We start from the raw sequence: 27,108 nt of genomic DNA, 5'->3' as shown, positions 1-27,108 counted from the left end.
CTTACAGCGAGCTTGACATTAGCACCCGTTGCCATAGAGCTCCCTTCCTGTCTGGAAGGCTGTGTACCGCGTGGATCTGCCAGCATTGGGAAAGCTGTAAGTGGGGGCTCTTTTGTAACTCCAGGGAAACCCATGGGGGTCATCATTTTCAAGGGATAATAAATAAGTGTCTACTGATGTGTGTGGGGCTTCTTCCGAGACAGGCTGCTCCTGTGTCATTAAGAGAGGGCACTGCTTGACTGTGATGACCTCCCGTTCCTTGATCCTGCCTCTCTCCCTGCTACTTAATGCAGCTGGGACTCTACACAGGGACTAGGAGGAGGCAGCCAGAATACTGCTCCCAGTCCTTGGGACTATGATTCAGGCTGGAGGATTCCCTTTCTTCTCCCTGCTTGAATAGACGAATGGGGAGTTTGAATCCCCTTGTTAAGCAAAAGCCTCCTCTTCCTGTTGGACACAGCAAGGTGCTGAGCAGGTCTTTGGCTAGGCTGTGCCCCCAGTGTTCAGCATTGGGCTTCACCGTAAAATAGCTAAGTGTGGTGCTGCTGAGAGCTCTCCTCCCCTGCAGCTCCGCCCCAGCATGCCACTGGTGTTCCCTTTGTATGTGCAACTGGAGTTGCTCAGCTAGACAAGCATCAACGTTTGGCATTGACAGACACTTCTAAATAAACAGCACAGCAGCAGAAGTCTGTCTATGTGTAATGGAATAACAGAGCTGTATGGAAGGAGGCCAGGTCTGGAATAGCAGGGGCTGCTGTGCAGCTCAGTTGAGGAATATCAGGAGTTATTGCAAGCCAGGATTGAGGTGCATATACAGAGCTCTGGGGCTCAGGACTGGAAAAGCTGGAAGTGTTGCAGAGCTCTGTATGTTCAGCTCAGGGCTAGAATGCCCAAGGGTGCTCTGGGTCAGGATTCCTTAGCTCTATTCCCAGGTGTGCCTTGGACAAGTCTCTTACCCTTCTGTGTCTTGTTTTCCCTCTCTAAAATGGGGTCTGAAATGCATTAAGATCCTGTGATGAAAAGGGCTGCAGAAGAGAGAAGTGCTGTTTATGGGAGGGTTCCCTTTGTGGATGTGGAAGTCGCCAAGTTTGTTTTAAACAGCGTCTAGGCCTGGAAATTGACTGTTCAGCTTAAGGGCTGGGGTGGGAGCAGGGAGAAAATCTGAAGTCGTTTGAACAAAAGGTGCCTGAGACTGAAAACTTTAGGCTGCTCTAAGTCACAGACTTCTTGCGATGCTTTTTGCCCACACCTAGGAGAAAAGGAGGTGCAGGAGACCCATGGCATGTATCTCTGACCACCCCTCACCGACCGAGCACAGGGTGCCAAGCATCAGGTTAAGACTAGAAACACAAAAAAGTTTGATTTGCCTTTTAAAACTTCAGGGAGGTGGCATGCTGCTAGCCATCCTGGCAGAGCTTCAGCTCCAGCTCCTCGTTGTAGCCCATAGAGCTAGTTTTAGCATTTATTTTATTCAGCAGTAATGCAGGGAACCTACAGGCCTATATCCCGTAAGATGTTGGCTTCTGCCGTTAGCATAAGGCTTGAGGTCTATGAACTTTGGCACAGATAAATGGCCTAACGGTCACCCCTAAGTTTTGGGGAACTGGTAATAGAGTGTTTAAGGGGAAAGTTTGTCCATAATGACATCAGCCAACCACAGGAACATGAGTTGACACCAGCTTTTCAATAGAATGGGAACATCTTCAGATGTCTGACCACAAGCAATGATGCATATGATAAGTTGAGAAAATTAATACACTAAACTATAGCGGAATGGCACCCCAACATTAGTAGGATAATTTAATATAAATAAGAAAGAGGGGAGAAACCTCTACTGAATATACATTAGACATAGTGATGTCAGTGTAACATATTACACAAGTTGTATCCCAGCCAATGAGCAGGAGGAGTAACAGATGTAGCCCTTGGGAGGTGCCAGAATGATGGCCACTGGTGATGGTGATGAGGAAGATAATGGCTAACATTTCAGAACATTTTGTGCCCTGCCAGGGATGGTGTGAGTGTATGGGTATTCAGATGTACATTCTGTATTATTGCTAGCTACCTTGCTGTGTTAGTGTTTGTGATTTTGCTAAATGTAGTAATGAACTAGGAACGCTTCTGTATTTGTAATAAAGTGTGAAAGTTGAGGGCACATCAGGGTTCCCAAATAAACAGTAACTTTAATAATATTGGGCCTGATCTTGGGTCAAAAACCTGTCAAACCTCAGAGTGATAACTGGGACTTCTTAAGTAATCAATATAATTAATATACAATTCATAGATTAGGCTACACTACCCATGCTAAACAGCAACACAGAAGAGAGGGGATTGTTTCTTGTGAGGGATGTGACCTCCCCCAGGACCTCCAGCCCCATGGGGATGGGAGGCTCCACCACCTGAGCTAAAGGAGTAATGCCTTTACCTCGTAGCAGTAGTACGTTCTTATGTGGGCCAGCCCCTACAGTGGAACACACAACATACACTTACTTACTCCAAGTATCATTTAGCCTGTGGGGACAGCAGAGACTCCACAAGGCCACTTCTGGCTGAGCCAGGACTAGCAGCTGTATTGCAGAACCATCACATGCTGCTGCCTCTCAGAAAGAGTAGGCCAAATCTATGTGCTTGGCTGTGCTGTCATTGCAATAGGGGTGCTCTGCCACACCACTTCTACCCAGCTGGACTAGCTTAGCAATTAGTTTGCATGTGGTAGACTTCCTGGGTAGCGGAGGAGCAATGATCCTGTAGTTAGGCCACTAAACTGGGACCCAGGGAAGCTGGGATCTCTCTTGCTGTGTCACAGACTTCCCATGCTATGTTGGGCAAGCCACTTAAGCCAAAATATTGGGAGGTGATCACTAACTTTATCCATAATGTCTCTCTGCCTATATTGCGTCTCTGTAAACTGGGATAATTGTAATCATTGGAGCTGGATAAGGAGAAGTGAGGGGTTTGGAGCGGCGTGGGGGCATAGCTTTCCCAGGTCTGTGTGGGAGGGCATGCAGGGAACCCCTAGAACTGAGTTGGGGGGACTGGGTTAGTTGGGAGGGTTGGAAGTGTGCTGGGAGTCGGAGGCAGGAGTCTTGCAGAGCAGAGGACTGTGGATAAAGTAGTGTGGGGAGCCTGGAGATTAGAGTGCTCTGCCCTTATTTATAAGGAGTCTATGGAGAGGCTTATTTAGGGTGTGAAAAGCCTTTGAAAGCTGGGAAGAGATTTCCCCTTCCCAATAACTCCTGTTGCAACTGTATGTCTGGGTGTGCACTCACATTGCGGGCTTGAGTGTGCTTTGTGTGACAGGTTTCGTTCTTAATTGAGCATAGGATCAATCAAATGGTGCCTGGAGTGGCCATCTCCCCGGGTCACAGCACTGCCCTCCCTGAGCCGCCATCCCTTGCATCACTCCCCATTTGCTTATCACTGCACCCCAGGGGAGTGGGGTGTCTGGGGTCTAGGTCCAGGGTGGTGCCTGGGGTAACACATACTAATGGTCAGCAGTGACCAGGCGCTTTTCTCTGTTGAGATGGTGGCTCCAATAGCCTGCGTATACACAGGCCTTTGCAGTGGGGCTGTTTCTGGAGCACCTTGGGCAGGAACGATCCCTGGGCCAAACTCCCTGAGACTCGGAGCAATGTCCAATATTGTTGGCAAAGACTCGCTATCCCAGCCAGAGAGAGTAAACCCGGCTGGTGGCAGGGCCCCAGCCAGCCGAGCTCGCTCACATGCTATGTAGCAGAAAACATTACTGGGCTGGACGTTACTGGGAGGTTGCTGCGCTCAGAGCTGGCATTGAACGACTCCAGACTGGCGTCGGCTCTGGCTCAAGGCTCCTCATGGTAGGAAACTAGGAAATGCTCAGTGCTATATAGCCCAAAAGGGGACTCATATTTTTGGTTCCCTTTGCCTCAGTTTATCTAGCAAGGACAGGCTGATCTGCTCATGCAGGGAGCAGGGGAAGCTTGGATCCAGAGACACCTCTCAGAAGCTGCCCCCTTTAGCAGAGCCTGCAGTCCAGCAGCCAGTCTAGTAGTAGGGGTGGCTGTTCTTTGCTCCCCCAAAGGGGGCTCTTTAAGGAACACGCAGATGGTCTGTTTTACTCCCTTGGGTTGTGAACTCCATTTGACTCACCAGCTGAGGCTCCCACTTAGCACTTAAAACCATAGAAATGTTACTTCTGAGGGCAGGGCATTCTGCGTGGAAAAAATTAAAAATTCTGCTCCAAAAAAATAAAAATTCTGTGCACAATATTTTAAAATTCTGCCCATTTTATTTGTCAAATAAATGTGGAGGCTTCAACATGGCGTTGGGGACCACAGGCCACTGGCTGCACAGAAGTGGGAGATCACTGTGCAGCTCCCCCTTGGGATACAGACTCAGTGGTGTGGCTGTATCCAACCCTGACACAGCGCGGGGACCAGGCCTGGCCCAGAAACACCCTAGGACTTTGCCCCTCCATTCCAGGTGTGGGCAGGCAGGCTCAGCAAGGCAGGATCCAAGTGTGGAGGGGCTTAATCTGGAGGGAATCCGGGTGTGGGTTGTGCAGGTTGTGTGTGGGGCGATCTGGGTGCAGTTCGTTCAGTGGGGAATCCGAGTATTGGGGGAATCTGGATACACAGGGGCTTGTTGCAGGGGTTCTAGGTGCAACGGTAATGGGACTCTGCAGGGTGATCCAGATGAAGGGGGGAGGGGTCTGAGTGTGTATGTGGGGGACAGAGCTCAACATAGGGTGTGGGGGGCTCAATGCGGGGTCCAGATGCTGGGAGAGTGGGGCTCATCGGGGGAATGAGGCTTGGTGGGAGGGTCTGGGCATGAAGGGATCTGGATGCACTGGGGTTGGGTGGATGAGGGAGCAGCTCCCTGTACAAGGATCCCTCCTCCTGCAGCTGAGGAGTGATGGGTTCAGGAAGGAGGGGAGGGAGTTTGCAGAGCTTTCTACAGCTGTGGGAGAAATCTGGGGGTGGGTCTGATTCTTACCAGGGGGCTGTGCTGGGGAAGAGGAAGTCCCATCCTTCCCAGCCGGGACTAGCAGCTGAGTTTGGCTCAGGGTAGGAGCCACTAGCCGGGTCTTCTCCAGTCCCGCCCCTTGCCCTACAGTGATTTACCTCTCTGGTGGCTGCCTGGGCACCCAAAACATATTGCTGGGGAGGGTATCATGACCGCTCTTGTGGCTTCCCCATCAGAAAGTCATTTTTCTGTGGGGGAACAAAGAAATCTGCAGGGGACATAAATTCTGTGCATTTACAGTGGCGCAGAATTCCCCCAGGAATAAAATATAGGATTGAAAGTTGTAGTAAGCGGAGGCCCTGAAACATAAATTCTTGTATCAGAGGCCCAGTCTGAGGCTTGAAGCCTGAACTAAAGTAAAGCCTGAACCAGGGTACCTCCAGGCAGTGATAAGCAAAGCTGGGCTGTGAGCCAGAGGCAGGTCCCACTCACAGAAGTTGGCAAGAAAAGGTTATTAGAGGCACGTGCACACACATGCATAAGGGCTAATGAGAGAAACTTGTGCCAAGGCAGCGGCAAGACACTCTGTAGACATAACAAGGAACAGGCAGGTGCATCTTAAAGACAGGGTCAAAAGGACAATGTGATGGATAGATTTGTTTGAACTATGATGAGTAATCAGTCCTGCAATGGTATAAAAGTAGGTCCGGGAGCCCATATCTTTGACCAGCCTAGGGGGCAGTGGAGTGTCCTGCCACTGACTGAGCTGTGTCCATTGCCAGGGAGCACAGATTTGTAGTATACCCTGTATAGTCTATAAGGAACTATTACTGTGTTTCATTTGACAATAAACCTGGCTTGGGTTCCTTCCTACCTTACTAGAGACTGTGGTTTTAGGGGGTTATCTCGGGGTCTGCTGTGTTAGCTATCTGCGCAGAGCTGGGGCAGCACACAGAGGGAACATGCATGCAGCCGACTGTTATCATCATCGAAGCACCACACTGGTAGCTACCAACAACAGAAGGGACCTTGAGAGGTCATCAAGTTCAGCTCTCTGAGAGCACTATGGCCTGACCAAGTAAACCTAGACCATCCCTGACATCTGTCCAACCTGTTCTTAAATACCTCCAAGGGCCAGGATTACACCACCAACCTGAGAAGCCTTTGGGGGGCAGGGGTGTTCTTCTCACTCCCACATTGGGGGTCTGTGATTCACATTTCCTGCTTTCCCAGTGTCTGAGCCTGGGCTGAAGTCCTGTGTTTTGTGCCAGAAACTATAACTCCACCTGAGTGACTTAGACACAAGGCTGTGGCTAACATGGCTTTAGTGGAGACAGGGCCTGGGAGAGAATGGCCAAGCCATCTTCAGGTGGCACTGTCCTGCCATTCTTGTGCTTGGAGTGCCCCTTTCTCGGGGTGCCTTCTTCAGATTGGCGGGGCTGGGGGGGATGGACACTTCTTCCTCTGGGCTCCTGCAGCAGCAGGCACATCTCTGCTTTATTCCTTCAGGCAGCCCGTGTTTCATTGACAGTCTTTCCCCTGAGCTGGAAATCTCAGTGGCTCTCCTGAGCTGCCTCCCAAGTTGCAGAGTCTGAGGGCTGGTGTACATTTAACATGCTACAGCTAAAGCGCTTCAGTATAGACTAGTGAGCCCCAAACTGTGGGGCATGTTCGGGAAGGAATTCGCGGAGAATGTTCTGGGGAGTGTGGTGGGGCCTGGTCCAGCCCCCCACCCCGGGAGGCAGAGAGGGAGCACCACCCTGTCTGACCTTGCCCCCAGCCTCAGGCCATAGCCCCATTCCTGGACCCCCAACTCTTGGCCACGGCCCAGCCCCTCTTCTGGCCCCAGCTCCCAACCAGGACGCCCCGGGGGGCAGGCAGATTGTATTATAGGCAGCCTCCCTCTATCTCCCTTGGTCACTGATTGCCAGTCTCTTCTCTCCCCTTCCACTTACTGTCTCACTGTGGGTGGGCGATCCTCTCCAAGTTCAGTGTGCAACTAGTGTCCCTGGGGCTGTGTTCCTGCAGCTGCCCAGATCACCTCTCCTCTGGGGCGCCCTTCCCCACAACAAGGAACTGGAGCTTGTGGGCAGTCGGTGCTATCTTGAGCAGCTGCCTCCCTGAGAGCTGAGAGGGGAGTGTGCCTGCTGGAGCTGGAGTTCTGTAGAGACTCCATTTGTTCTGACGTCCCTCATGCCGCACCTAGAGTGGGATTTCTAGTTATGCTGTAAACACAGGCAGGAGACTGTTGCTGAGCAAAGTGCCCATAACACACAAAGGTGGGTCCTATCAGCAGAACAAAGGCAAATCTGCTGCCAGCACCCTCCCTTCTCCCCTCCCTCTTCTGGCTGGCGTAATACCCTGGCCACCTGCCACCTTCCTTCCAGTGGGTCATATGAGCCCAGATTGCGCTGTCTGCTTGGTATCTCTTGATGCCTGCAGAGGGCAATGCTGGTGGGCAGACTCCACCAGTTGCTGCTGCATGCCCCAGCACTGGCACTAGGTCCACGCACCTAATCCAGCCCTAGGGAGGGACACTGAGCGAGGTAAGAATTGGATGTGCCTGGGGCAGTGGGTTCAGAGCCTGGAGCCAGGGCACTTGTCTGGTATGGGGGAGGCAGTGGGGATAGTCAGGCTGGAGTGTGAAGGGGCAGATCTTTGGGAGGTATGTCTCCACCATGCACCTTGGAGAGGGGGAACCAGATATCACCTAAAGCAGTAGTGGGGGGGGGGCAGAGACCAGACCCTACGGGTCTGCCAGGGAGGGACAGCCAGGGCACAGGAGTTCTGTTTGCACAGTGTGTGTTGCTCTCTTTGGACTGCAGTTGTCAAATGTGACGGTGCTTTCCCTCAACATAGTCCATTCACGCTCAGGGCTGCAGAATGCATGCTGTCCCCGTTGCCCCAGGAACAGCACAGATGGCTCCTGTGCAGGGCTCCAGAAGTAACAATGACACACTATAAAAACAGTAACTCTCACAGTTCCCCTACAAAGGTTGGTGGGCTCTTATTCTCCCACTGGACATAGAGAGAGAATGAGGCATGGGCAGGGACATGGAGCGGCTTGTACACAGGAGCCCTGACTCCTAATGTTGTGCTGGGAACAGTCCCTTGGCTGGCAGCAAAGCAAATTACCCAGAAAAAAGGCTACTGTCATTCCAGAGAAGAGTCTCCCTGGGGAGTTCCATCGGCATAGCTGTTGTGGTTCTGTTATATTGCTGTTGGAATGCAGTAAATTTCCCTGTGTGTAACAGCCTTCAGTAACTTGTCAGTGTCTTCCCCCCTTGCTTGTGCTAAATCCTGTCAGTCATGCTGTACTCCTTTCCCCTGACTCAGCCCAATGCATGTCTTTGTTCTGGGGGTGGTGAGCCCTTTAGGTTGGCCGAGGTCCTGAGGCAGGTGCTTTCTTACTGCTGAGGAAGCAACAGACTTTGGGTTGGATTCTTTCTATCTTCCCTTTGTCCTTTCTTCTTACTCAGCCAAGGTGCCTCATGCCTCTTTGCATTGGTTCCCACTGGCTCCCTCTCAGTGACCTCTGGACTGGAGGTGTGTTCACTACAATCCCAGCTGCCAGCTACTTAACTCCGCTCTGAAAGGGCAGCTAAATCAGCTTTCTTAGCTGCCAAAGGTGTGGGGGCGTAGAGGAGAGCGTCAGTTCTGATGCTGGCTCTCTGCCTCCTGCCCACACACACGGTTCCTGCAGGTGACAGATAGCACTCCATGTCCCCCTCCTCTTAGAAGGGGATAAGCCCCCAAAGCTCTCCCTTCCCTGAAGGAGACGGGATGAAGAGAGGAGAGGATTTGCAGAGAGGGGTAATCAAAAGCGTCTGATGCCTGGTCCCTGGCATCCCCTCTGACTTGTCTGTGGGGGTGGGGCTCTATGCAGCTTCTCTCTTAGGATCTTGCGCCGTTGTAGCTCCCGTGGGCCAGGCTCTGACACTCACCACGGCTCTGCTCATTGCTAGGCAGGCGTGTAGGTGAAGGACTATGTCCACAATGGTGTACCCAAGGGAGGAGAAGCTGGACAAGCTAAGCCAGGAGGAGATCATCTGCAACACCAAGCTGGTGATGCAGGGGCTGGAGGCCCTCAAGAACGAGCACAACTCCATCCTGCACAGCCTGCTGGAGACCATCAAGTGTCTGAAGAAGGATGAGGAGGCCAACCTGGTGCATGAGAAATCCAATCTGCTCCGCAAGTCGGTGGAGATGATTGAGCTGGGTCTTGGGGAGGCTCAGGTGAGTGACGGGGAGGCATGGTAGCAAGCGCATGGTAGAGGTGACCCAGGGGTCTGGCATAGGAGGGCAGAATCCATGCCATCCCCAGGGGCTGCAGAATCCTCTGCCAGATCGGAGCTTGGCAATGACTAATCTCTGTCTGGAGAGGCAGATGGGGCCAGGGAGCAGCGTAGTGGGGCTGCCCTGGGGGAAGGCTGTGCTGGTTCTCCTGCTGGACTACTGATGTTGCCGTTGGCTCTCTTGGCCCAGGTGATGATGGCTCTGTCCAGCCACTTGAATGCAGTGGAGTCAGAGAAGCAGAAGCTGCGTGCCCAGGTGCGGAGACTGTGCCAGGAGAACCAGTGGCTGCGAGATGAGCTGGCCAACACCCAGCAGAAGCTGCAGCGCAGTGAGCAGACGGTGGCCCAGCTGGAGGAGGAGAAGAAGCACCTGGAGTTCATGAACCAGCTGAAGAAATATGACGAGGACGTCTCGCCATCGGTAAAAGTCATTGCTGCAGGGGGCTCTAACTCCCAGAGCCATCCCACAGGGCTGAGCCAAGGGATGGACAGGCCCTCCAGGAGTGCCCAGTGTCCATGGCTTGCGCTCTGGACATCCGGCCGTGTGTCACAGTCCTGCCCCTCAGGACTCCTCTAGCCCCAAAAGGGGAGTGCGCTTTCACCTGCCTGAACCAGGGTCTGTCTGCTAATGAGCCAGCTGTGATGTGGGACCCTGCTGCCAGGACCGGAAGTGAGACTCGAGGTTGGGGGGTGGGCTCACTGAGCCCATGGGGTGCGGGGAGCACCTGCCTGACCTCAGTGGGGACTGGACCCTGCACAGGGTGAGGTGGGGAGCTGTCTTACTGGGGTGCTGGCACTTTACACTGATGGTTCTTCCCCTCCCCCTGCCAGGAGGAGAAGGAAGGGGACTCCACAAAGGACTCTCTGGATGATCTGTTCCCGAATGAAGAAGAGGATCACAGCCCAGGAAGTAAGTGGTTGCAGTCCCCCCCATCCCCATCCTCCCACCTTCTCTGTGGTCTGTCTGCTGGGGCCTGTAATAAGAGCCCTGGCTGGTGTGAGGTGAGTGGGTAGCCCAGCCTGGCTGGTGCTGTGAGCCCAAGTGGTGTGCTGCCTGTGCTCTGTGTCCACCACCAGCCTGGTTACTCGTGTGTGTGTTGGCAGTGCCCCACCAGCACAGCAGTGCGGCAGCAGCTGCCCAGCAGGGTGGCTACGAGATCCCAGCACGCCTGCGCACCCTCCACAACCTGGTGATCCAGTACGCCTCGCAGGGGCGCTACGAGGTGGCTGTGCCACTCTGCAAGCAGGCACTGGAGGACCTGGAGAAGACGTCAGGCCACGACCACCCCGATGTGGCCACCATGCTCAACATCCTGGCACTGGTGTACAGGTGAGCGTTGGGGTGGGGAGCAGGGCCCTGCCACTTCTTCCCCATCTGCCAGTGCAGGAGTCTGCAGATGTGGGGCTCCTGCATCTGGCAGTCTCCATTTGGAAAGTGCTTGGCGTCAGGTGATGGCCATGAAGCCCAGGCCCCGTTAGCCTGGGGTGGGCTTTGCAGAAAGCCGTGGAAGGGCTGGGATTTGGGGAAAGCTGTAGGGCATGGGGAGGGATGGGAGAGGGCAGGCTGGAATGGGGGTACAGCTGTGGTTGTTGAGGCTAATTGGGAACTGGAAAAGGCTGCAGGATTGCTGGGGGGACTGTTGTCCCAGGCGCCACGTGCTCAGAGTCCCAGCACTTTAGACCTGCACTTTGACTCACTGACTGTGTGCTGCAGGGATCAGAATAAATACAAAGAGGCAGCCCATCTGCTGAACGATGCACTCTCCATTCGTGAGAAGACGCTGGGGAAAGATCACCCTGCAGTGAGTATCTGCTGCCCTGGCCCTGGGGGCACATGTCCTCTGCTGGCTGGGGAGTGGGGGCCAGGTGGGCAAGAAGCATGTCACGTTCCCCCCCATTCTCCGTGATACACCTGGCTGGGCCGCTCACTGATTGTGCAGCAGGTTGCCACGAAAAGCCCCGGGTGGCAGGGAATGGGGCTCAGGCACTGGCCATGGAGCACCCCTTGGCATTCTGCCCCACTACACCATGCTGAGGGATCAGGTGAGGGCACATGCAGTCCCAGTCCTGATTCCAGCACTTTTGGGAGGAGTTTGGGTTTTACCCTGGGCATCCTGGTTAACTCTGTGCTGCTTCCCTAACGTGCCTGGCACCTGCAGCTGGGTACAGGCTGCTTCTCCCTGGCCCAGTTAGCTGGGCAGAGTTGCTGCGTGCTGCCAAGCTGCTGCTGTGCCTCGCCCCAGCGGCTGTAATGGTGAGTGCAAAGGGACCAGGATAGCCTTGCTCCCCACCTCCTCCTCTCCCCCAGCATATTTCTTCTGGTTCCTTCTCACTTCAGTGGGGTGGGGCTTGTTCCTGTAGGTGGCAGCGACCCTCAACAATCTGGCTGTTCTTTATGGCAAGAGAGGAAAGTACAAGGAGGCAGAGCCGCTGTGCAAGCGAGCCCTGGAGATCCGCGAGAAGGTACCAGCCTGAGCCCTCCCTGAGTGCACGTATACACCCTCACCCCTCCTGATGGGCTACTTCCCATCCCCGAGATCTGGGAGAAGGTACCAGCATCGCCCTCCCCCGACTCCTCCTAGCAGTCTGCCCGGGGTGGGAGGGTAGGGAGATAAGTTCATGATTTGAGGACTTCAGTAACTCAGCCAGAGGTTATGGATCTATTATAGCAGTGAGCAGGTGAGGTTCTGTGGCCTGCAATGTGCAGGAGATCAGACATGATGGTCTCTTCTGGCCTTAAAGTCTGAGTCCCCAATGCCCTGAAAAACATCCAGCAGATCCCTGTAGTTACCCCCTGCCCCCAGTGTGCTGACCTCCACCACCTGCTCTCCTCCAGCCTCCAGCTTTGTTTTGTAGTGCCAGGGTCTCCATCTCCATTCACTGCCAATGAACCTTTTCTCTGAATCTCCCTGGCATTTGGCCACCATGTGGCTATAGGCCATGCCCACTGAGGGACCAGCTGGAGTCTACTTGTTCCCTGCCTTTTAGCTTCTGGGAGTGCTGGCATGCTAGAGTGTCCCTCAGTAGAGTAGGGCGTTCCCAGGAGTCCAAGGAGGAGCAGCCATGGTGTACCCATGGGGCCTGCAGTGATCTTGAAGGGGCTGCTGTCTGAGGCCTCCCTGCTCTGGCTTCTCCAGGTTCTAGGCAAAGACCATCCAGACGTGGCCAAGCAGTTGAACAACCTGGCACTACTGTGCCAGAACCAGGGCAAGTACGAGGAGGTGGAGTACTACTACCGCCGGGCACTGGAGATCTACGAGAGCCGCCTGGGCCATGACGACCCCAACGTGGCCAAGACCAAGAACAACTTGGTGCGTCTGCAGGGAGGGGGGGCTGTCTGGGGGGCATAGGGTGGCGTCTGGGGGGCATAGGGTGGCATCTAGGTCAGTGAGGGAGGAGCTAGGGGAGCTGACTGGGGGACCTGGGAGAGCTCACTAGGGGGTATTCATGGTCTCACGTGGCCCAATAGGGCTTGAAAAACTCTCTCTATTGGCTGCAGGCCTCCTGCTACCTGAAACAAGGCAAATACAAGGATGCTGAGGTGCTGTACAAGGAGATCCTCACCCGTGCCCATGTGAAGGAGTTTGGCTCTGTGGATGGTATGTACAGCTGGAAGTGGGGGGGGGGGAAGTGGGGAGCCTGGCCATAGCTCTCTGAGGAGTTGTTCCCCATTCCAGCTGTGGGACTGGCTCTATGCAATGTCCCCTCTGCTGGCAGGGCGAGTCCCTGCAAAGCCTGCTGGGCTCTGCACCCTGCCTGGGCTTGTCTTCATGCAGTTCAATGCTCTGAGCCACCTGACTGGGAAGGGAGAGGGTCCCCATTCCTCCTGCAGGGCTGGCACCACGGGATCTAACCAAAGACCTTACAGAGCTCAGTGACGCTGTACATTGTGGCTAACAGCTGTCCTTGTGCTGCCATCCCTGCGCATGGCACCGCCCTGCCCCTCTCCCTCAACCATATAGGATAAGAGGAGCCCCAGAGTGGCTGGAGGCTTTCCCCGGGGCTAAGGGAAAGGTCATTTATGTGTGGAGAGCAGGTCAGTGACTATGGAACCAGCAAGGGATTAGCAGCCCACCAGCAGGGATGCAGCGCCTTCTGGGGTTGGGGAGAGCCTCACAGGCAGGGTCCTGTGGAGAGAGCTGGAGAGGTGCGTTCTGAAGCCAGTGCCCCCAGGATCCTGGCTGGTTTCTAGGGGGGGAGTGGAGCTGCAGTGTGTGCCAGGGCGGAGCTCCGGAGCGAGGTTATGAACAGCACTTTGTTGTGTTTTGCCCCACAGATGAGCACAAGCCGATCTGGATGCACGCGGAGGAGAGAGAGGAGATGAGCAAGGTGAGGGCAAGAGGTCAGATCAGCACAACCTCTGACAGTGGAGACAGCCCAGTGGCTCAGCATGTATGCCGGGGGTGGGGAAGGTCCTGTCCTGGGAGCTGGAGTCTCTTCTCTTCCCTAGGGGCAGTAGGGGAGTCTCTGCTTTCTGTAACCCCTCTGGAGCAGCGGGTGCTGCAGCTGGTCACAGCCAGCAGGGGAGGGGCAGCTGGGGCAGGGCGTAGGCATAGGGAAGGAGGCAGGGTGCTGCAGTGGGGTAGGGGTGTGGCAGAGGTGGGGGTGCTGCAATTGCTCTCTTGTGCCTGCGTGGAAAGGAGAGCTGTGCTCTGGCAGGGGGGGAGGCCGCTATGTGTCTAGCTGCGCCTGCATGTTTTCTGTTTGCTTGTAGTGCTCTCCCTAGGACACTCTGGACAGAGGAAGATGGCGGAATGACAGCGTGTTTCTGTGCCAGAGACTTAGCTTCCAGCCCCAAAGGGCCACGAAAGCCCAGCTCACTCCTGGCGTAGCCCATAAGGCTGATCAGGAGAAAGGGAACCTGAGAGGAGAGGCAGACAGGACTGGGAAAAGGCTGCAGTCTGCTGCCTCCATCATCTCCCCAGAGAACCTTCTGCTGTGTGCTACTGGAGCCAGAATGGGACCTAGAGTTCTCCCCGGCACCCTGCTCCTTCCAGTCCAGCTCTGAGCGAGGGCAACGCAAACCATGCCAGCATCTAGAGCCCCAGAGAGCACAGGGCCTTGGGAGCCAGGCTGCCTTCCTCGGGGCAGCAGGCAGAGCTCCCTGGCGAATGGGAATTGACCCCAGCAGTTGTGAGAGAGAGGGAGGTGCACTCCTGAGATGGACTGAGCTAAACAGACATACGGAGCAGGTGTCCCTTCTTATGCAGCAGGCAAGATGCAGGAGCCCCCAGCACACCTCTCTCACCCCCCTCCCTGTGCAAATGCAGCAGGGAGGCCTCTCTCAGGTCTCTCGTCTGCGTGCGCAGACCCTGTCCTGGGAGCCGGCGGTCAGGATCGGCAGAGTAGTTGTCTAGATGGCCAGGCTGGAATTTGAGGGCTTGAGTAACTAACTCTGAATGCTGCAGGTGCTCGGCCCCTCTGAGATCCCACCCTGTGTCTGGGAGCTGTCCCAGCTTCTATCCTGCACAGCGCAATCTAGTCTAGAGGTCTCTCTCTTGGCCTTTGTGCGCCCCAAGCTGCAATCTCTTCACCTCCCAGTGTAGTCCATGTAGGATGCTGAGGGCCCCTTGAGAAGCAGAGCACCATGCTGGGCAGGGGGTGCTGCAGTGCGGCAGGACTGCAGAGACTAGCACACAAGCTGTAAAGAATCATGGTGGCAGTTCCATTGCTGCTGTAAACTAGCTCGCCCCTTAGGTGCTCTGTGCTGCCTGCACCCAGTGCTCCACCTAAGCAGGGTGGTGGCCCATGGGCCATGCTGCCAAGAGCCTGCTGGGTTGATACCAGCATTTATTGTAAGTCACTGCATCGATGCTCAGTTACAGGTCAGCTGGCCGTGCAGATAGCCTGGGTTAGACAAGGCCTCTGGGAAAGAGGAGGGAGTGACATGGCAGTTGTCAAGGCAAAATTTCTATCACCCGATAGCATTTGCGGGGTCTCCTCCAGTGGGGGGTGCCAGTGGGGTGCCAGTTCTGAGCAGTGAGGAGTTAGCTGTGGAGGAGGGAGAGCCTTTTTGGCTCCAGCTGGGTTCTGTCGCTGAGGCCTTTTGTGGGTGGTTAAATCAAACGTAGGATTTGGAGCTTGTTAATGTCTCCCGAAAGGAGGGCTGGTGCCAACCCTTGACACTGGTGGCTGTGCTGAATGTCATCCTGCCTGGAAGCAGCCTTGAGAGCTAGGTGATGGAAAAGGTGGTGGTGAGGCAGCCTTGGCATTGCCTGGAGGCCAGGCCTGCTGCAACTTTTCCATCCCTGCCCATCTGACCTAGCACTGTGCAGGGCCTTGAGATGATCCAGCCATGGATGAAGGTCAGGTGACAGTGCTGAGCCCATTAGGTCTGTTAGTTGCCTGTGATGCCATTGCCCATACAGTTCTGTTGACTCCATTGTGGGCCATGACTGGACTTGCTCCTTCTTCACCTGGCTACCTTGTCTCCTAGGCTGAGGCCACTGCTGTGCAGAGCTCCCCAGGGTACTGTTGTGTCCCCCTTCCTCCATGTGCAGGTGAGGTTCTGGAGGTTGCAGTGCCACCTGCCCAGATGGTGCAGGGTCAGTGCTCTCCCAGGGCTGTCTGAGGGCTGGCTGGCTGGAGGCTTACCCAGAGAAGAGATGCTGCTGCTCGTGTTTAAGGGGCAGATCTCTAGAGATTGACAGATGACGTGTGGCCACCTCTTGTCAGTGGAGCTTGCTGCTCGGCTGCTTTCAGAGTATGTTGCTATGTGGAGGCCTACCTGCACTGCTAGCCTTGGTGTGTGGCATTGCTGATCGGAGCGGCTCCGTGTCCTGTTGCTTTCACTGTGCACCTAGAGCTCCGTGGCCAGGTACACCGAGAGCCCTGGCACACAGGTTCAGAGATGAGGAGCTGCCAGGATATAAAGGGGTCTGGTGAGCCTGCAGCACCCTTCCTGTTTGCGTGTGCCAGGGGTTCTGGGGAAGGCCCTTCTTTCAGAAAGGCAGCTCCCATGTCCCCCTGCTCTCTGTGGGCCTTAGTGTTGCTTTGACAGATGGGAGCAGCTCCCTTACCAGGGGGATTTGGAGGTGAGACAGCAGCTCAGGCTAGTAGACCACTCAGGCCTTTAGTCATCAGCATCCCTGCCTGAGCCCTGAGGGTTCACATCTGCTTACCCACCTCTGGGCCCTGCCTCCCTGGCCTTGTGCAGCTCCATACGCACGCGGTCCCAGAGCTGAACTTCTGGCCTGGCACCTACACTTTTAGCTTCGAGCTGGCCCTATGGCTCTCCTGCTGCCACCCCAGGACAAGACTCTGCCACAAGGAGGTTCCATCAGGGTCCTGAAATTGCCTTGGCCTGTGTGGGGCAAGGTGGCTTCTTATGCCTGTACTGCCCCTTCCTGCTCCTAGCCCAGAGCAGCTCTGAGCTCCAGCTGGGAAGGAGTGGCTCCAGCACCAGCTTTTCTGGGAGCTGGGTTTGAGTGGTGTACTCTCTTATCACGGGCCAGGACTGGGCCTTCTCTTCCCTTGTACAGGGCTGAGATGATTTCCAGGCTACTGCTAAGCATAGAGACTGTGGGGGGCTCTGTCTCCTGCTCCACCTCCTCCAGGTGAACTCTAATGGAGGTGGCTTTGTGTGTTGGGCATTCTGCAGGGCAGAGATGCTGGTGCCAGCCATTCCCCAGGGCCTACTGTGGCTCCCCCCACAAGCTATCAGCAGTGGGCTGGGTGTAAGGCAAGAGCTGTGTTGTGGCCAGTGGGAGACGTGTGTGCTAGCCTAACCCACAGGTGGTCTCTGTTCCTTTGAGCTGTGCTCTCTTGAGGGGTGTTGCTCCCATTCCCTCCCAGGCCTGGAGACCCTCCCCCTGCCATGCCTGGTTGCCTGTCTGTTTTCTCTTATTAAAAAGCGTCATACCCATTTTGGCAGAGCTTCACTTTCTTTCTCTGTACTTACCATTTCACCGAACATCACGATGGGGCTGAATGCCTGGGTGGGATGGATTTACTAGCATCCAGGTAGATGCAGAGGCACGTGGGATTGGGCAGGGCCAAGGCAGGAGCTGTGCCCCCTGGGGAGGGAGGGTATTGGGCATGGCAGTGGCAGCTGGAATGGTCCTGGGCTCACGGTTTGGGAAATGCCCCCTGGTAGGAATAGCCTCACTCTCCCCATGATATGGGGGCTGGGAGGGAGCTCTGTGGTGATGCCAGCCTGGGTGCTGCAGCAGATATCCTGGCTGGAGAATCAGCTGGTGTTTAAAGGCAGGGCGAGGAGGTACACAGAGTCTGTGCCCCAGCCCTTGTCTCCCGCTGTGTGAGCGTGCTGTAATTGGGATGCTACCAGAGCCCAGACTGCAGCCCACCCCCGAACATCTACACTGCAATTTCATGGTCCCTCAGCCTGAGCCGTGGGAGCCTGAATCAGCTGGCGCAGGCCAGCCCCCGGTGTTTTATTGTATCACATGCCTCAAGAGGCGGCACATAGACCTTACTGGAAATAGCAGGCAGTCAGCAAGAGAAACTCAGTTGCTGGGGTCTTGAAGCCTCCAAGCAAAAAATCTGTGTTTCAGTACAGGCAAGTGTAAATGTATACATCTAGGAACAAGGAATGTAGACCATGCTTACGTGATGAAGGACTCTACCCTGGCAAGCAGTAACTGAAAAAGATGTGAGGGTCATGGTGGATGATTGGCTGAACATCAGCTCCCACTGCATCACTGTGGCCAAAAGGACTAATGCGATCCTGGGACGCATGCAGGGAATCTTGAGTAGGAGTAGAGAGGTTATTTTACCTTTCTGTTTGGCACTGGTGTCAGTGCTGCTGGAGTCTGTCCAGTTCTGGTGCCCACAGTTCAAGAAAGCTGTTGCTAAATTGCAGAGGGGTCAGAGAAGAGCCACGAGAATGTTTAAAGGATTAGAAAACCTGCCTTAGAGTGATAAGCTAAATAGACTGAACTCTTTGAGTCTAACAAAGAGAAGGTTGAGAGTGATTTGCAGACAGTCTATAAGTACTTACATTGGGAAGGAATATTTCACAATGGGCTCTTCAGTCTAGCAGACAAAGGTCTAACACAACCCATGGCTGGAAGCTGAAGCAGTCAGTGTTTGGTCATTGCCAGGGGCTGAGTGGTGTGCTCCAGGTTGATGGTATGTGGGAGGGTTGGCCCCAGGCCCCATGGATGGGGTGAGGCCTGTACTTGCTAGGGTTGTTTAGCCCCCAGCTGCTCACCCTCCCGCTCTCTGTCTGGGGCGGTCGAGCTGTTGACCTCATAACTCTGCCATCCTGTGGCCGAGGTGGTTGTGCTGGGGGCTGGCAGCACCTGCTCTAGCTCCACCAGCCCCAGAGCCCATTATTCTGACTGACCATGCAGGAAGGAGGAACTGCAGCTAGATGCCAAGCAGGGCACACCTGGGCTTCCGTGCAGAGGGAGGGCTGGGCGTAGCCTGTCATTGTCCCCACATCTGACATGGCTGACGTGCTTCCCCTTGTGGTCTTGGAAAGGCTGAGTTAGCCTAAGCTGATCCCCTTGCCAGGCGAGGAAAGCCAGCCTGGAGAGAGAGGGTGTATCTGAGCATCCCCTCTGGCTGCCTGCCCTGGGGGTTGGAGTGACAGGCCCAGGGGCTAGAATTCCTCCAAAGGGAGCGGCTCTGCCCTGTGGGAAGGTTCCCTGGGCTCACTCAGGCCCAAACGCTCTCACTGGGGCCTGGAGAAGCCACCTAGACTGGAGTGAGACTCTGAAATGGGAGGGGCCTGATGTGCAGAGCTGTGAGCCCCACTGCCCTCCCTGGGCGCTCCCCCCTCTGGTAGGGAGCTCCCCCCTCTGGTAGGCTCTGAGGGGCCTAGCTCCGGCCCCTGGGTGAGGATCTGGCCCTTTAAACCAGCCCAAGGACTGAGTTCTGAATGTTTGGGCACTTGGCTGTCTCCTTTGTGCAGTGCTTAATTTGTAATGAAAGAGGTGCCGAGGCTCCAGCAATTTGTTTACGTTCATAACTGATGCAGCAAGCCCAGCGGTGCTGGGACTGTGAACTGCCAAGCCTAGAGATCCTGGGGCTCAGGCCTGGCACAAACTAAGCCCTGCCTTTGTGCCCCGGTGACTATGAGGTCACAGGGCACTGCCCTCTCCCCCTGCCTGGAACATGTACCCAGGGTGGTGCACACAGCATTGCTACTACCCCGGCCTTGGTTGTGGCACTGTCATCCGTGGTGCTCAGAGCCATCTGCCCTGGGCTTAGGTCCGTTTCAGCCCCAGCATTGCTGACGCCACTTGGGCTGGCGTGGAAACCAGCCACTGTGCTTGTGAAAATCTCCGTGAGCAGTGGCTGGGAGGCAGGTCCGGCCCCAGGCTGGGGCAGGAAAGTGCCAGAGTGCCATGCCCCAGCAGGAGGATGGGCTCTAGGGATGGGGACTGGGATGGCTCAGGTTGGCTTTAGGGAGCTCAGGCTGGATGTAGAGGTCCTCTGGGGGGCCCCATAGAACTGGGGGGGCAGGGATGGAAAGTGGGATGTTTAAATGCTGAGCTGCTGCTGGCCACAGCAATCAGGGTAGGGCTCAGTCCAGCATGGGGTGGGGCTGTTCTGGGGTCCTGAGGCAGGTACCATGGGGCTACTCTAGCTAACTTCTCCTCTCCTTCCCTTGCAGAGCAAACAGAGAGACGGTGACCCCTATGCAGAGTATGGCAGCTGGTATAAAGCCTGCAAAGTCAGCAGGTAAGGCGGGGCTTGGGAAGCTGGGGGACCATGGCATCAGCCTTGGCAACTAGCCCCTCTGGAGCCAAGGTGCTGCCCCGCCAAGCCCTCCATTGCAGTAATAGCCCTTGCAGTGCTTTCCTTGCATCATGCTGGCTGCCCGCCCTCTCCAGCACATGTCGAGGGTTATTCATAGATTCATAGATACTAAGGTCAGAAGGGACCACTCTGATCATCTAGTCCGACCTCCTGCACAGCGCAGGCCACAGAATCTCACTCACCCACTCCTATGAAAAACCTCACCCATGTCTGAGCTATTGAAGTCCTTAAATCATGGTTCAAAGACTTCAAGGAGCAGAGAAGCCTCCCGCAAGTCAACCATGCCCCATACTACAGAGGAAGGCGAAAAACCTCCAGGGCCTCTCCAATCTGCCCTGGAGGAAAATTCCTTCCCGACCCCAAATATGGCAATCAGCTAAACCCTGAGCATATGGGCAAGATTCACCAGCCAGATACCCAGGAAAGAATTTTCTATAGTAACTCAGATCCCATCCATCTAATATCCCATCTCAGGGGATTTGGCCTATTTACCCTGAATATTTAAAGATCAATTACTTACCAAAATCCCATTATCCCATCATACCATCTCCTCCATAAACTTATCGAGTAGAATCTTAAAGCCAGATAGATCTTTTGCCCCCACTGCTTCCCTTGGAAGGCTATTCCAAAACTTCACTCCTCTGATGGTTAAAAACCTTCGTCTGATTTCAAGTCTAAACTTCCTGGTGGCCAGTTTATACCCATTTGTTCTTGTGTCCACATTGGTGCTGAGCTGAAATAATTCCTCTCCCTCTCCTGTATTTATCCCTCTGATATATTTATAGAGAGCAATCAGATCTCCCCTCAACCTTCTTTTAGTTAGGCTAAACAAGCCAAGCTCCTTAAGTCTCCTTTCATAAGACAAGTTTTCCATTCCTCGGATCATCCTAGTAGCCCTTCTCTGTACCTGCTCCAGTTTGAATTCATCCTTTTTAAACATGGGAGACCAGAACTGCACACAGTATTCTAGGCGAGGTCTCACCAGTGCCTTGTATAACGGTACTAAAACCTCCTTATCCCTACTGGAAATGCCTCTCCTGATGCATCCCAAAACCGCATTAGCTTTTTTCACAGCCATATCACATTGGCAGCTCATAGTCATCCTATGATCAACCAATACTCCAAGGTCCTTCTCCTCTTCCGTTACTTCTAATTGATGCATCCCCAACTTATAGCTAAAATTCTTGTTATTAATCCCTAAATGCATAACCTTACACTTCTCACTATTAAATTTCATCCTATTACTATTACTCCAGTTTACAAGGTAATCCAGATCCTCCTGTATAATATCCCGATCCTTCTCCGAATTGGCAATACCTCCCAGCTTTGTATCATCTGCAAACTTTATTAGCACACTCCCACTTTTTGTGCCAAGGTCAGTAATAAAAAGATTAAATAAGATTGGTCCCAAAACTGATCCCTGAGGAACTCCACTGGTAACCTCCCTCCAACCTGACAGTTCGCCTTTCAGTAGGACCCGTTGCAGTCTCCCCTTTAACCAATTCCTTATCCACCTTTTGATGTTCATATTGATCCCCATCTTCTCCAATTTAACTAATAATTCCCCATGTGGCACGGTATCAAATGCCTTACTGAAATCTAGGTAAATTAGATCCACTGCATTTCCTTTATCTAAAAAATCTGTTACTTTTTCAAAAAAGGAGATTAGGTTGGTTTGGCACGATCTACCTTTTGTAAAACCATGTTGTATTTTGTCCCATTTACCATTGACTTCAATGTCCTTAACTAATTTCTCCTTCAAAATTTTTTCCAGGACCTTGCATACTACAGATGTCAAACTAACTGGCCTGTAGTTACCCGGATCACTTTTTTTTTCCTTTCTTAAAAATAGGAACTATATTAGCAATTCTCCAATCATTCGGTACTATTCCTGAGTTTACAGATTCATTAAAAATTCTTGCTAATGGGCTTGCAATTTCAGGTGCCAATTCCTTTAATATTCTTGGATGAAGATTATCTGGGCCCCCCGATTTAGTCCCATTAAGCTGTTTCAGTTTCGCTTCTACCTCTGATATGGTAATATCTACCTCTATATCCTCCTTCCCATTTGTCATGCTACCATTATCCCCAAGATCCTCTTTAGCCTTATTAAAGACTGAGGCAAAGTATTTGTTTAGATATTGGGCCATGCCTAGATTATCTTTAACCTCCACTCCATCCTCAGTGTTAAGCAGCCCCACTTCTTCCTTCTTAGTTTTCTTCTTATTTATATGGCTATAGAACCTTTTACTATTGGTTTTAATTCCCTTTGCAAGGTCCAACTCCACTCGACTTTTAGCCTGTCTCACTTGATCCCTACATGTTCTGACCTCAATTAGGTAGCTTTCCTTGCTCATCCCTCCCATCTTCCACTCCCTGTATGCTTTCTGCTTCTTCTTAATCACCTCTCTAAGATGCTTGCTCATCCAGCTTGGTCTACAACTCCTTCCTATGAATTTTTTCCCCTTTCTTGGGATACAGGCTTCCGATAGCTTCTGCAGTTTTGATTTAAAGTAATCCCAGGCCTCCTCTACCTTTAGATCCATAAGTTCTTCAGTCCAATCCACTTCCCTAACTAATTTCCTTAATTTTTGAAAGTCAGCCCTTTTGAAATCAAAAACTCTAGTTGCAGATTTATTTTTGTTAATCCTTCCATTTAGTTTGAATTGAATTAGCTCATGATCACTTGAGCCAAGATTGTCCCCTACAACCATTTCTTCTATGAGGTCCTCGCTACTCACCAAAATTAAATCTAAAATGGCATCCCCTCTAGTCGGTTCAGCAACTACTTGATGAAGGAATCCATCAGCTATCGCATCTAGGAAAATCTGAGCCCTATTATTATTACTAGCACTGGTCCTCCAGTCTATATCTGGGAAGTTAGTCTCCCATGATCACGCAGTTTCCATTAGTATTTACTTGATTAAAGACATTAAAAAGGGCTCTATCCATATCCAAATTAGATTCCGGAGGTCTATAGCACACCCCAAGCACTATCGTAGAAGAGGCTTTACTAGTTTTCTTCCCCAATGTAATTTTTGCCCAGACAGACTCTGTCTTATCCATTGCATCGCTTCTTATTTCTTTACATTCTACCTCATCATTGATATACAATGCTACTCCACCCCCTTTACCTTTGTTTCTGTCTTTCCTAAAGAGCACATACCCTTCAATACCTGTAGTCCAGTCATGACTACTATTCCACCATGTTTCTGTTATCCCTATGATATCTGCTTTTACTTCCTGCACCAGTAGCTCTAGTTCCTCCATTTTGTTACCTAGACTCCTCGCATTGGTGTACAAACATCTTAATTTTTGCTGTTTGGCCTCGCTCACATTTTGTACCCTATTAGGCACAGTCATTCTACATCCAGTATAACCTATTAGACTAGTATCCACACCGCCCTCACTCCTTATATACATTCTCCTACCCACGGCTGTATACATTCTTACTTCATCTTCTTCCCTCTCAATGCTAAAATCTGGCGTGGAGATTTTCTGGACATCTCCCATCCATCTCCCCCCAATTCCTAGTTTAAAGCTCTCTTTATCAGTTGTGCCAGCCTCGATCCTAGAAGTCTATTTCCTTCCCTACTGAGATGAAGTCCATCCCGAGAGAACTGACCTCTGTCCGTGAATGCCTCCCAGTGGTCATACATCCCAAAGCCCTCCTTATAGCACCACTGCCTAAGCCATCTGTTGACAGTCATAATCTTGTCAGACCTTTGTTGCCCTTCTCTAGGAACAGGAAGGATCCCGCTAAAGATCACCTGAGCCTCAATTTCCTTAAGCGTCTTCCCCAGCCTAGCATAGTCTCCCTTAATACTTTCCAGCGAGAATCTAGCCGTATCATTTGTTCCCACATGAAGGATAATTAGGGGATTCTTTCCCGCTCCCTTTAGGATCCTTTTCAACCTCAGGTCTACATCCCGTATCTTAGCACCCGGAAGACAGCACACCCTTCTATTCTCAGGATCAGCTCTAGTTACAGGCCTCTCTATTCTTCTCAATAAAGAGTCCCCGATCACATAGACCTGCCTTTTCCTGGTGACAGTGCTATTCTCCAGTGTCTCCCCTGTTCCCTCTGGCTGCAAGTTCTTTCCATTCCTATTTTCCCTTACAATCTTCTTCAACCCATCCTGTATCCTCCTGGGGCTCATATTTGGTGTAGTCTCCCTTGACTCTTCCCCTTTTTCTATAGGGCTAGCCTCTCTTCTCTTCTTCCTTACCCTTCCACCTTCAACAAGTACCTGCTGAGCCCCTTCTTCATTTTCCAACTCTGCAAACCTGTTCCTAAGCTCTATTTCTCCTTCACTAGCCCGTCTTTTTCTCTGCCTGGTTCTTTGAGTCACATGTTTCCACTGACCACTTTCCTCATCCAGTCTCTCCTCAAAATTCCCCAGCCCTGGTTCCATCTGTGAGTCTGAGCTTTTCCCTTCAGATACCTCATATCTTTGCTCCATCATCTGCTCAAACCCCTTCCTAAACTCAACCAGACTTTCCACCTGCATCTCCAAACCTCGGATCTTTTCCTCCATCAGCTCTATCAGATGGGTTGGCCTCTATAGCTTGATTACTTTATCCTGTATGTAAATTTACTTTCATTGTCCTCTGCCTGTAAGGATCCAAAGAGCATGCCGTGTTGCTGTAAATCTTGGCTCTCTCACCAACAGAAGTTGATCCAGTAAAAGATATTCCCTCCGCCCCCATGTGTCTCCGTAACCAAGCCAGTCAGACAGGGGAATCCACATTCCTCTCTCCAGGGCAGGCTGGACATAGGAGCCGCCTTTCAAACACACATGAAGAACCTATTTCCAGCAGGTGTCCCTAACTCTGTGCCCACCCCATCCATAGTCACTTGATTTTCAGCGCCAGCATGCCACTAGCTGACACATGCTATCTTACCTGACACTTTAGAGACGTAGTATGATGACAGTGATTTGGGGCAATGAGTGTCAGGCTGAACTATGTATGGGGGGCCCTCTGCCAGTTGGCCAGAGCGGCTGTGAGGGCCACAGGTGCTCCTCAGGGGCATGTAGTGTCTGTGTGTTCACAATGCCTTCAGGGAGGGTTGATGGCTGGGCTCTCCTGTGCAGTGTTGCCCATCCCAGAAGGCCCGGCCAGGCGCCTGGTGGCTCTATTCCCCTGCTCTCCCACTCCAGTCTGCCAGAGGGGACCAGCCCAGCAATGGCTCTCCCCTGGAACGGTCCCAGGGACTGTCACACAGAGCTGAGCCTTCCCAGCGTGGCAGGGGCCCCAGCCACAGCAGAGGAAGGGGTGCCAGCCAGGAGCTGCTGGGCGGATAGATGGCTGGTGCCTGAGCCTCACATTTCCTCTCGCCCCCAGCCCCACAGTGACCACCACCCTGCGGAATCTAGGCGCTTTGTACAGGCGCCAGGGCAAGCTGGAGGCAGCAGAGACACTGGAGGCATGTGCAGTGCAGTCTCGGCAGCAGGTAACCCCTGGGATGCCCTGGCAACCTGGGCAGTGGGATGGAGCTGAGGGGCAGGGGAGGGGTTGCTCGCTGGCACATCCCCTCAGAGTGGCAACAGGATCTCTTGGGAGTGAGGCCCTGTGATGCCTACCCCCGGCCAGGCTCCCTAGGCCTGGTGGATTTAAATCCATGCAGTCCCATTGGCTCCCGCTGGGGCTGGGGCTGGGGCTGGGGCTTGGGAGAGTTGTTCAGGGGTGTCTGTGGTACAGCAAGGAGCTGGAATTCGGGAGATGCTCCTGCCACAGATCTGTTAGACTGGCCGGTAGCTCGGCAGCCATTCATCTGCACCACAGAGGTTGCTGGAGAGAGGGGAATTTTCCAAGACTGAGGCATGAAGAGATCAAACTGACGGTTGGACATGCAAGGTCCCAGGCCTGGCGGTGCAGCCGAGGGCTGGATGAGCGGAGTGACTGAGCGGCTCACGAATGGGTGACTGCTGGGGGCTGGAAGGTAGCAGAGTGTGCACTGCTCTGTTTAGAAGGGCTCCGGCAGAGATCCTGGGAACTGCAGAGCTGGAAGCATGGCTCATACCAGTGGAGGGGGTTGGAGGGTTAATAAATAGAAGGCTGAAGCCCCTGGCGAGACGATAGCCCGACCAGCATGGCTTCAGCAAAGGGCACTAGTGCCCCTTGGAGCTGAACACATCAGCAAAACAGCTGCTGAGCGGGAGCAGCTGGACCGTCTACGAGGTCGCTCCCAAAGGGCTGCTCAGGAGGGGCACCAGGCTGCTAGTTGCAGAGGGGTGTAGGCGATGGCCGGTGGGCCTGTCAGCTGCTCAGTCATTCTGCTGGCCAGAGCCCTCCAGCCAGGCTCTGTCCGGCCTGTGTGTAATGCTCTAGCCAGCCCATTCAGCGTGGTGAGCTAGGTGGAGGGGACAGCCCTCTCTTGGGCTGTCCCTTTCCTGCTGTGTGTGGTTGGCTTTGTGCTACCTCCTTCGGGTCCAGCCCCCTGAGAGCATTCTGGTCCTGGAGATGGGGGCAGGGGGATGGTTCGGGCCACGTCCTGGGGCAGATGGTGGCACTGGCTCTCAGTAGCAGCGAGGGGCCAGCCCTGACGTGCATCTTCTTGTGCTGACCCCTCTGCAGGGCATTGACCCCATTAACCAGACCAAGGTGGTGGAGATTCTGAAGGAGGGAGCCAGCGCGGAGAGGAGGAGGAGCCGCGATAGTCTGGGGGGCAGTGTCAAGTATGAGAGCGCCACAGACGGTAGCGAGGAAGTGAGTATGGGCGTGCAGTGGAGCGGGGTAAGTACAAGTCCACCATCAAGAACTGCCTAGGCCAGCCGGGAGAGGCAGGGGGCAGCACTTGCCCAGGGGCCCTGGCCGGAGTGCTGCCCCCTGCAGTCTCAGGAGCTGATGGCCTGTCCTGGCATCCCTGCCTGCCTCGTTCATTCCCTGCACCCTGCCCTGCCCTCTCTCACCATTAGCCAGCCGGGCCAGGGAGAGGAGCGCCTGGCAGTCGCTCTGAGGGGTGACTCCTGCTCTGAGGGGCTGCTGAGCCTGGCGTTGGAAATGTCCAGAACAAAGCAGCCCTGGCTTGCCCCTAACCCAGACTTGGCATCCCCTTTAACAGCCTCCTGGCTATGTCTGCATTGCACATGGACTGCCAGCCCTGAGTGGGATTCCTGAGGGAGCCTGGCAGACGGCT

The 27,108-nt window shown here is 53.6% G+C and overlaps 1 protein-coding gene across 19 annotated transcripts in view; it reads left to right on the top strand.

Moving 5' to 3' along the window:
• Window positions 1-27,108, top strand: part of KLC4 (kinesin light chain 4) — a 56,453-nt gene that overhangs the window by 9,709 nt on the left and 19,636 nt on the right. For 6 of the 19 annotated variants that reach the window (XM_043512347.1, XM_043512345.1, XM_043512349.1 and 3 more), the window contains 12 exons: window positions 8,910-9,180; window positions 9,430-9,660; window positions 10,071-10,149; window positions 10,344-10,569; window positions 10,954-11,041; window positions 11,601-11,702; window positions 12,377-12,550; window positions 12,739-12,838; window positions 13,516-13,568; window positions 19,822-19,889; window positions 25,314-25,422; window positions 26,547-26,678. In XM_043512347.1, the coding sequence (XP_043368282.1) occupies window positions 8,932-9,180; window positions 9,430-9,660; window positions 10,071-10,149; window positions 10,344-10,569; window positions 10,954-11,041; window positions 11,601-11,702; window positions 12,377-12,550; window positions 12,739-12,838; window positions 13,516-13,568; window positions 19,822-19,889; window positions 25,314-25,422; window positions 26,547-26,678 (1,611 nt within the window). In that variant the 5' untranslated portion in view covers window positions 8,910-8,931. Of the gene's footprint in view, window positions 1-7,341; window positions 7,491-8,909; window positions 9,181-9,429; window positions 9,661-10,070; window positions 10,150-10,343; window positions 10,570-10,953; window positions 11,042-11,600; window positions 11,703-12,376; window positions 12,551-12,738; window positions 12,839-13,515; window positions 13,569-13,953; window positions 17,104-19,821; window positions 19,890-25,313; window positions 25,423-26,546; window positions 26,706-27,108 lie in introns of those variants that run through there. The other 13 variants (XM_038394783.2, XM_043512344.1, XM_043512341.1 and 10 more) reach the window with 6 other exon arrangements.

Source organism: Dermochelys coriacea, chromosome 3 (assembly GCF_009764565.3).
Source record: "Dermochelys coriacea isolate rDerCor1 chromosome 3, rDerCor1.pri.v4, whole genome shotgun sequence".
Taxonomy (NCBI): Eukaryota; Metazoa; Chordata; order Testudines; family Dermochelyidae; genus Dermochelys; species Dermochelys coriacea.
This window is presented reverse-complemented; position numbering and strand designations above follow the sequence as displayed.